The sequence below is a fragment of the Pagrus pagrus genome (genome assembly GCF_965226575.1).
Source record: "Pagrus pagrus genome assembly, contig: HAP1_SCAFFOLD_27, whole genome shotgun sequence".
NCBI lineage: Eukaryota > Metazoa > Chordata > Actinopteri > Spariformes > Sparidae > Pagrus > Pagrus pagrus.
Window position 1 is genome coordinate 383157 of NW_028175436.1, and position 9830 is coordinate 392986.

A 9830-nucleotide genomic window follows, 5' to 3' on the forward strand; every position below is an offset into this window, starting at 1 on the left:
TTCTCGCTGCGAACCAACAGCGTCGCCGTGCGCGAAGCCAGACGGTTTACATAAATGCATACGTGCGTCAGCACTTCTCCCCACTGGACGTGCTGTCAGACCGGGCTGTCCAGGCAAAGTACCGGCTGCCCCGTGCGGAGATCCAACGGCTGATCACTCTGTCTCCACACATCCAGAGAGCAACCCGCTGCAATTTTGCCCTCAGCCCGGAGGTGCAGCTCCTGGCTGCGCTGCGTTTTTACGCAGTGGGGAGCTTCCTGGAGTTTCATTTTCTTAACAATAAAGATGCCGTGTTCATCCATCTAGTTCTCTTATAACTGCACGCCATTATAAAATAACTTAAAATCAAATCCTTAATCATTGATAAAAGTGCGTGCTTCCCCCGCCCCCCCTCTCAGAAAATAGTTCCGACGTCCATGAAGCCGGTGAATCAGATCAATAGAACGTTTTTTTTCTGGTTATCATCTATTGATATTCGGTACGCTACAGTTGTGGTGTCAGAATTTAATGTATTTTATGTACACAAGCAGGAAAGCTGGTGCCGCGGCCCGGCAGAGAATTAATGCTCATTTGCTCATTTATTTGCTCAAACTTGGAGCTATATGTGATCATAATGATGATGATGATGAGAAAAGAAAACACATTAACTAAAGTTACAGCCTAAACTGAGATTCGAACTCACACTAGCGGCAGATTCTGCTTTCTGAGGGAGCTGCTCTACCAGGGGAGCTATACGTCAGTCATAACACACACCAGCGTCTGGACATACGTGCTGCTGTCGTGTCTTCAACCTAAAAGATGATCTTTATAAATTTTTTCGTTGAGTAAAAATCCTCTCTGAATTATGGAACTGATAAGAATAATTTCTTAAATGCTTGTATGGACGTAGAAAATTCTGTAGGCTGTGCGTAATTGTTTCTGCCTCCGCTTATTAGCCATGGCTGCAGCGAGCGAGCAAGCGAAATCACAACCTCAGATGTCTTTAGGGTATCAGATATTTTTATTGGCTATTCTTATATTTAAGCAACATCCAGTCAGGCCGTGATATATGCTCACGGGGGCGGACTGGGACAATAATTCAGGTCGGCAATTTTACCAGTAAACAAATGTTCCTTAAAAAACGACTAATGTAGTTTAGCTCTACTGTAAAACAAAGAAAGCACAAGTGATTATCCAAGGTCACCCAGATAACTGAGGTGTCCCACCGCTGTGAAACAATCAGTCTGAATCAATATGATACGGTTTAGCAGTCCCCCTCTCCATTCACTCTACCTGTAGCCTAAAACAGCGCCACTCTCCATTGCAGCTACATTGTGGTCAAATGTGGAATTGTCCCAAAATCGTTTCAGCTGCAATTCAGTACTATGCTTCCACCTAGTGGCTACAGTTGTCACTGACATTTCACGCGTTGCGTGAATCTCGCTCCCCGCGAGTGAAATGGCCACTTTGAAGTAGTACCTACTGTATGTATTTCTATAGTATTTGTACTGTGTGCTGTGTATTTCTACTGTGATGTGTATTTCTACTGTGATCTATATTTCTACTGTGTATTTCCACTGTGATGTGTATTTCTACAGTGTATTTGGACTTTATGATGTGTATTTCTTCAATGTATTTCTACTGTCTGCTATGTATTTCTAGTGTATTTCTACTGTGTGCTGTGTATTTCTACTGTGTATTTCTACTGTGTGCTGTGTATTTCTACTGTGTATTTCTCTTGTCTGCTCTGTATTTCTACTGTGTATTTTGACTGTGTGCTATGTATTTCTAGTGTATTTGCACTGTGTGCTGTGTATTTCTACTGTGTATTTCTATTGTGATGTGCATTTCTACTGTGATTTCTATTTCTCTGTGTATGTCTATTGTCTCCTCCTTTTTTCTACTGTGTATTTTGACTGTGTGCTATGTATTTCTTGTGTATTTGCAGTGTGTGCTGTGTATTTCTTCTGTGTTTCTACAGTGATGTGTATTTCTACTGTGTATTTCTATTGTGATGTGTATTTCTACTGTGATGTGTATTTCTACTGTGTATTTCTATTGTGATGTGTATTTCTACTGTGATGTGTATTTCCACTGTGTATTTCTATTGTCTGCTGTGTATTTCTACTGTGTATTTCTATTGTGATGTGTATTTCCACTGTATATTTCGACTGTGTCTTATGTATTTCTAGTGTATTTGTACTGTGTGCTGTGTATTTCTACTGTGTATTTCTACTGTGACGTGTATTTCCACTGTGTATTTCTATTGTCTGCTCTGCATTACTACTGTGATGTGTATTTCTACTGTGTATTTCTATTGTCTGCTCTGTATTTCTACTGTGTATTTCTATTGTGCTGTGTATTTCTACTGTGTATTTCTATTGTGATATGTATTTCTACTGTGTATTTCTATTGTCTGCTCTGTATTTCTACCGTGTATATTGACTGTGTGCTATGTATTTCTATAGTATTTGTACTGTGTGCTGTGTATTTCTACTGTGATGTGTATTTCTACTGTGATCTATATTTCTACTGTGTATTTCCACTGTGATGTGTATTTCTACTGTGTATTTCTACAGTGTATTTGGACTTTATGATGTGTATTTCTACAATGTATTTCTACCGTCTGCTATGTATTTCTAGTGTATTCCTACTGTGTGCTGTGTATTTCTACTGTGTATTTCTCTTGTCTGCTCTGTATTTCTACTGTGTGCTGTGTATTTCTACTGTGTATTTCTCTTGTCTGCTCTGTATTTCTACTGTGTATTTCAACTGTGTGCTATGTATTTCTAGTGTATTTGCACTGTGTGCTGTGTATTTCTACTGTGTATTTTGACTGTGTGCTGTGTATTTCTACTGTGCATTTCTATTGTGATGTGTATTTCTACTGCGTATTTCTATTGTCTGCTCTTCATTTCTAAAGTGTATTTCGACTCTGTGCTGTGTATTTCTACTGTGTATTTCTACTGTGTGCTGTGTATTTCTACTGTGTATTTCTCTTGTCTGCTCTGTATTTCTACTGTGTATTTTGACTGTGTGCTATGTATTTCTAGTGTATTTGCACTGTGTGCTGTGTATTTCTACTGTGTATTTCTATTGTGATGTGTATTTCTACTGTGATTTCTATTTCTCTGTGTATGTCTATTGTCTCCTCCTTTTTTCTACTGTGTATTTTGACTGTGTGCTATGTATTTCTTGTGTATTTGCAGTGTGTGCTGTGTATTTCTTCTGTGTTTCTACAGTGATGTGTATTTCTACTGTGTATTTCTATTGTGATGTGTATTTCTACTGTGATGTGTATTTCTACTGTGTATTTCTATTGTGATGTGTATTTCTACTGCGATGTGTATTTCCACTGTGTATTTCTATTGTCTGCTGTGTATTTCTACTGTGTATTTCTATTGTGATGTGTATTTCCACTGTATATTTCGACTGTGTCTTATGTATTTCTAGTGTATTTGTACTGTGTGCTGTGTATTTCTACTGTGTATTTCTACTGTGACGTGTATTTCCACTGTGTATTTCTATTGTCTGCTCTGCATTACTACTGTGATGTGTATTTCTACTGTGTATTTCTATTGTCTGCTCTGTATTTCTACTGTGTATTTCTATTGTGCTGTGTATTTCTACTGTGTATTTCTATTGTGATATGTATTTCTACTGTGTATTTCTATTGTCTGCTCTGTATTTCTACTGTGTATATTGACTGTGTGCTATGTATTTCTATAGTATTTGTACTGTGTGCTGTGTATTTCTACTGTGATGTGTATTTCTACTGTGATCTATATTTCTACTGTGTATTTCCACTGTGATGTGTATTTCTACTGTGTATTTCTACAGTGTATTTGGACTTTATGATGTGTATTTCTACAATGTATTTCTACCGTCTGCTATGTATTTCTAGTGTATTCCTACTGTGTGCTGTGTATTTCTACTGTGTATTTCTCTTGTCTGCTCTGTATTTCTACTGTGTATTTCAACTGTGTGCTATGTATTTCTAGTGTATTTGCACTGTGTGCTGTGTATTTCTACTGTGTATTTTGACTGTGTGCTGTGTATTTCTACTGTGCATTTCTATTGTGATGTGTATTTCTACTGCGTATTTCTATTGTCTGCTCTTCATTTCTAAAGTGTATTTCGACTCTGTGCTGTGTATTTCTACTGTGTATTTCTACTGTGTATTTTGACTGTGTGGTATTTCTAGTGTATTTGCACTGTGTGCTGTGTATTTCTACTGTGATGTGTATTTCTACTGTGATGTGTATTTCTACTGTGTATTTCTAGTGTCTGCTCTGTATTTCCACTGTGTTTTTATATTGTGATGTGTATTTCTACTGTGATGTTTATGTCTGCTGTCTATTTTTATTGTCTGCTCTGTATTTCTAAAGTGTATTTCGACTGTGTGCTGTGTACTTCCACTGTGTGATGTGTATTTCTACTGTGCATTTCTACTGTGTGCTCTGTATTTCTACAGTGTATTTCTACTGTGATAAGTATTTCTACTGTGCATTTCTATTGTCTGCTCTGTATTTCGACTGAGTATTTCTATTGTGAGGAGTTATTCTGCTGTGATGTGTAATTCTACTGTATATTTATACTGTGTGCTGTGTATTTCCACTGTGTATTTCTACAGTTTTCTGTATATTTCTACTTTGTTATGTGTATTTGTACTGTGTGCTCTGTGCACTGTACAGTAGCATAAGCTGTATTTGACTGCAAAAAGGTTTCTCAAGCAAGTTTCCTAGCCTGGACTGGCTACTATTGTTCTGAAATGCTAAAAATTGACATAAGCCAGTTTTCACCCTCAATGAATTAAAGATCAGGTAAAACCTTGTTTGTCATGAAATAGATCCACATTCAACCAGTTCAGGCAAGGAAACTTCAGTGAAAGACCTTTTTTCAGTCAAATACAGCTTATGCTACACTGTAAACCCGAACGTTCAAATTAATTAAATAGATTAAGTACTGCATACTCAAAGTTTTAAAAAAGTTCTACTAACTTAATTATGTCAAGTTTGTGTAACATGTTCTTTCTTTTTGAGTAATTTATACTAATAATGTTTGATTAAATTGAAATATTTCTTTATTAAGTAAGCATAAATTAAAAACACAACTTAAGTACAAGTTAATAGAATTAAGGCCTACATATAAGAATGGTAAAGTCTTCTTATTTCTATTATTTCAAATAGGTGGAATTTAATAATAGGCCTTGTACATGCTAAAATGCAATAAAAGGGGGGGAGCACCGAAGACAGGCAGCACGGAGGACTGCAGAAAGTTGGACCTACGTGGCAACAGTCAGCCTCACTGGACTTACTGTAAGTTTTGAATGTTCATATATTGTTAATATACTAACATTTAGTTGTATTTTGGGTGCGTGTCGAAAAAAATAGCAGAAATGGCGGGTCCCTATTTTTTATGTGCTTTGCCACGCTTCCAGAAGGAAACATTGTGCTAGCAAGCCTAGCAGGTGTTCAGTTGTGTGTTACCTGTTTTAATGAGGCAGTTTAAAATGTTGGATACTTGTCCTAGAGGAGGTTGCAGGGCCGGCTCTTGGCATAGGGGGTATAGGCAGTCGACTAGAGCATAAAACAAAGTGTTTTAATCTTTATAAAATGTAATTGAATCCCCCCCTCTCATGTCTCATGGTGCAACCAACCCCGCTGTGCCCGCAGTCACACACACAGCAGAGGTGTGTGCAGTGAGATTGTTTTCAAGCCGTTTTCTTGTTAGAAATGCCAGCCCCACATAGCAAGCGGGTCAGGGCCAGATCCGGCATCAAGCCGGCACCTCTGGCCTACATCTGGCATGGCAATAGTATGTTAGCCAGATGTGGGCCAGGTCTGGCAGTGATGGCACTGTTTATGAAATGGCATGCCAAATGTGGGCCAATTGTGGTTAGGTGTATGTGGCCCAGGTCTGTACAGTAGCAGACAGGTCTGGGCCAGATCTGGCATCAAGCCGGCACTTCTGGCCTATTTCTGACCTGGTAAATAGTATGTTAGCCAGGTGTGGGCCAGGTCTGGCAATGATGGCACCGTTTATGTAATGGCATGCCAAATGTGGGCCATTTGTGGTTAGTTGTATGTGGCCCAGATACGTAGCAGACAGGTCTGGGCCAGATCTGGCATCAAGCCGGCACTTCTTGTCTATTTCTGACAAGGCAAATAGTATGTTAACCAGATGTGGGCCAAGTCTGGCAATGATGATACCGTTTATGTGATGGTACGCGATACATGGGCCAATTGTGTGTGAGTTTATTAGACCCTAGAGTGACTTTGACTAGGGTCAAAGGGGACTATTTAAGGTTAAAAAAAAAAGAGACAGGTTTTACACATTTGAATTGGGTTTTTTTTAAGTATATTTTTGGGGCTTTTATGCCTTTAATTGATAGGACAGTTCAGAGAGTGACAGGAAATGGGAGGCAGAGAGGGGGAATGACAGGCAGGATAGGGCCGCTGAATGTGGGATTCGAACCAGGGCCGCCTGCTCTACACATGGGGCGGGTGCTCTACCAACTGAACTAAACACCGCCCCAACACATTTGAATTTTAAAAAGGCAGGACAGTCCCTTTTCTTTAATAAATGATCAAAGCTTTGTCCGAGAAGGCTGAAATCCTGACATGGCCTCTGCAGTTTGTAAAGTCCCCAGCCCATACAACCTTCAGAAACTTGAAAGGTCATCCTGGTGCATGTGAGGTCTTCAAATAAACCCCTTTATTTTTATAAATTTTCACATTCTAAAAGACTTAAAGAGCATATTGCAGGTTAGACCCCCCCCCTTAAACCAATGCTTAGAAATATAATGTAGGAACAAGTTTTTCTTAAAATTATATTTATAAATATAAATTTATAAATAAGACTTCCGTTTTTGGGAGAAAATTTTACTTCCGCATCGAAAAACCCTTAACGGAAGTGACGTAGGCAGAGGGAGAGCGGTCGGTTTGAACAATAGGAAAACAATGGATTGTGGTGCTGGTTCTGACCCCGAGGGAACTTTACATGTGTATAATTACAAATACGACAGACCACAACCGTATAACTAGGAGTCCATTATGCACATTAGAGAGCAGAGAGACACCAGGAGGAGAATTGATGGCCAGAGGAGAGAGAAATTGAGCTGTGGTGTCAGGACAGTCAGTGCAGAGTTGGTCAGAGACTGGTGGCTTAGCTTACTGTATACGCATTAGCTACGGATATGCTTACATCACAACATCGTACAGATTACTACCATGTATCATGCAATAAAAAAACTAGTATTGATTATCTAATACATGTCGGAGTACTGATACTTACCAATGACAGAATATATAGAATATTTAGATTGACTACAGTAACATTATGACACAAGTTTGGTGAGAGAACATACATTTTATTAAAAACTGACTCATGAAAGTCATGACGTCAATTCTTCCCCTCAACAGCCAGCAGATGTCACTATTTTGACTGTATCGAATGCTTCGAAGCAGTGCATCATTTTCCAGGCAACTTTGTCAAAGTGGTTCAGTGCTTCAGAAAGCTTCGGTTTCACCACCACTAGGCAAAAGTTGCAATGATGGCTAAGGTGACCCATTCAATGGGTAAAATAATAATAAATAAAAGTCAGATAGCCAGCTTTACAGTGTCACATTTCATTGATTAATTTGGTGTTCCTGTTCAACCACTAGATGGCAACACCAGACATAAAATATTCATACTATTCAGTATTTTTTGTATAGCTAGGCTATTTAAATGTCTCAAATACAATAAATTTGGTTCCACAATAAAACACACATTAACAGATACATTGTCATCTAATAGTTTGCCCATGAAATCACATTTAGCACAGTCTACAATTTATAGCCATCATGGATGCCATAGCGATAATCAAATCAAATTACACTATCATCAAAACTGTAATTAATCAAAATTTTCCAGAACATATTCAGTTTATATTTGGCTGGCAATATGCAATCAATACAACTATTTACAATTCAACATTTGGAGAGTACAACATAACACAACTCACCATTTAAGAACACACTCACTCATCACTTGTATTGGAATTTAGCTCGCCTCTCTTTCAAGCAAGCAAAGCGATCAATCACCCTCTCATTGAAATCAGGCATGTTCCTGACAAGTTCCCTCTCCATGGAAAGCAGGCCCAATGCATTCAGACGTTCCTGTCCCATTGTATTTCTCAGGAATGTCTTGAACCTCTTTAAGGTGGAGAAACACCTCTCAGCTTCAGCTGTTGTCATTGGAGTGATTATGAGGATGTTCAACAGCGCCACAGTCTCAGAGAAGGTTTCCTGGAGGTTGTAGCTCTGTAGAACCTGGTACAGAGCCAGTGCACTGCAGGAGCCCCTGAAGTCTGGACTTTCGTAGATGAGAGAAAGCTCAGTCCTGAGCCTCTCCTTGTGTAGCATGGGGTATGCCCTCATGGTGGTATTCAGAGCCTCTTCAGGGAATGTTTTCAGATGCCGGTCAAACAGCTCTGCCTCTAGCAGCACGGCACTCACAAGGTAGCTGGTGAAGGAGAACCTGTCTTTGGCATGGCCCAGGATTGTTTCACAGATCTGTTAAAATGATAAAAATGTATAGTCAGTAACACACAATTGTAAAAAAAAAAATTCTACTGGTGTTGGCATGAATGTGGCCATGATCTACTGTATCTACTGTCTCACAGTTCCAAAGTATGCATTTTATTATTCATGCAGACTTATTACTGTATCCTTGTGTGAGTATAATGGACAAGTAATGGGTGAGTAAAACAAATGACTACCATCCATTACTGAATTACTGAAAAAGAGATTGTGACTTTATCACTTGGTTCCAACACTTGAGTATGCCTACATCATTGGTCAGTAGTGAATGCAGATACCTCTTTTGACAGCCTCTGCTACTCTTGTTCATAAGGCTCTCCTTGATCTTGTGGTACCTGGTGCTTCTTGCTGCTGCTGTTGAGAGGAGCTTTGGTCCCTGAAGGGAGACAGATCAAAAGTGTGAGAATATGATGACAGTATGTCAATGCCATTATCAATAATTACTCTCTTTAAAAAAAACAGTAATACTAGTAAGTAATAAAAAATTGCCGCGAAACTCTTTCATTCACCAATATTTTGTTATGATACGCTAGTGCTATTCCCCTCTGAGTCCGGGGGTTAGCGGTTATCAACACCCGGGGTCTGTAGGTTGACCTACTGACCTCTGACCTGGACGATATCATCTCCGACCGCTGCCCGGCTCATTCTGATAATAATCATTCCGCTTCGGCATTCGGGTCCATTTTTAGTGCAACTAGCCAGAGCTTTAGTAAGTCTAGGTTGCGGAGAGGAAGCTGAACTTCGTCCAGCTGCTCATTTTGTTCAGACAAGTCGGACACACGCAGAAACGAACCGTAGCATTAGCGATAGCAACAAGGCGCGCCGCAGTCGGAGATGACATCATCCAGATCAGAGGTTAGTAGGTCAACCTACAGACCAACAGCTAACCCCGGACTCAGAGGGGAATAGCAGTAGCGTATCATAACAAAATATTGGTGAAATTAACGAATTTTGCGGCAGATAATGTGTTATTTAGAGGCTACATTGCACTGCCCCGTGTACTTGCATTATACAGATATACGCGGCTCTCAGCTGGATCTAATTTCGTTGGAACGACTTGTAATGACACCAAAGTTATCTGGGTGAGTAAATGATCGTATTTTATGCTAGAAATAAGGTCCAGATTGTAAAAAACGGTTATTATCCATTAATAATCAAAAGAAATATACCATCTGACCCATTTAAAAAAAAAAAAAACAGTGTTATGAGTATGAAAAGCCTCAGAGTTATCAATGTCCTGTATCAAATCATGAATGCTGGCAGTGA

General features: G+C 39.3%; 1 protein-coding gene across 2 annotated transcripts; it reads right to left on the minus strand.

Moving 5' to 3' along the window:
- Window positions 1-7336: 7336 nt before the first annotated feature.
- Window positions 7337-9525, minus strand: LOC311253638 (uncharacterized protein). Of its 2 annotated transcripts, none has more exons than XR_014621746.1 (2): window positions 8843-9525; window positions 7337-8537 (listed from the first exon to the last, which is right to left on the minus strand). XR_014621746.1 is itself a non-coding variant. In XM_084384150.1 (2 exons), exons 1-2 carry the CDS (start codon window positions 8993-8995, stop codon window positions 8010-8012), a joined length of 624 nt encoding a protein of 207 aa, XP_084240276.1. In that variant the 5' UTR covers window positions 8996-9494; the 3' UTR covers window positions 7337-8009. The 2 variants fall into 2 exon arrangements, 1 of the variants encoding a protein (XP_084240276.1); XM_084384150.1 differs by having other exon boundaries at window positions 8900-9494.
- Window positions 9526-9830: the final 305 nt, after the last annotated feature.

Bases quoted from the DNA above. Each gene is read 5' to 3' on its own strand.
- LOC311253638 (XM_084384150.1), bottom strand. From the start codon at position 8,995: ATGGCATTGACATACTGTCATCATATTCTCACACTTTTGATCTGTCTC. The intron at 8,538-8,899 runs GTACCACAAGAT...TCATTTTAACAG, and splicing joins GCAGCAGCAAGAAGCACCAG to ATCTGTGAAACAATCCTGGG.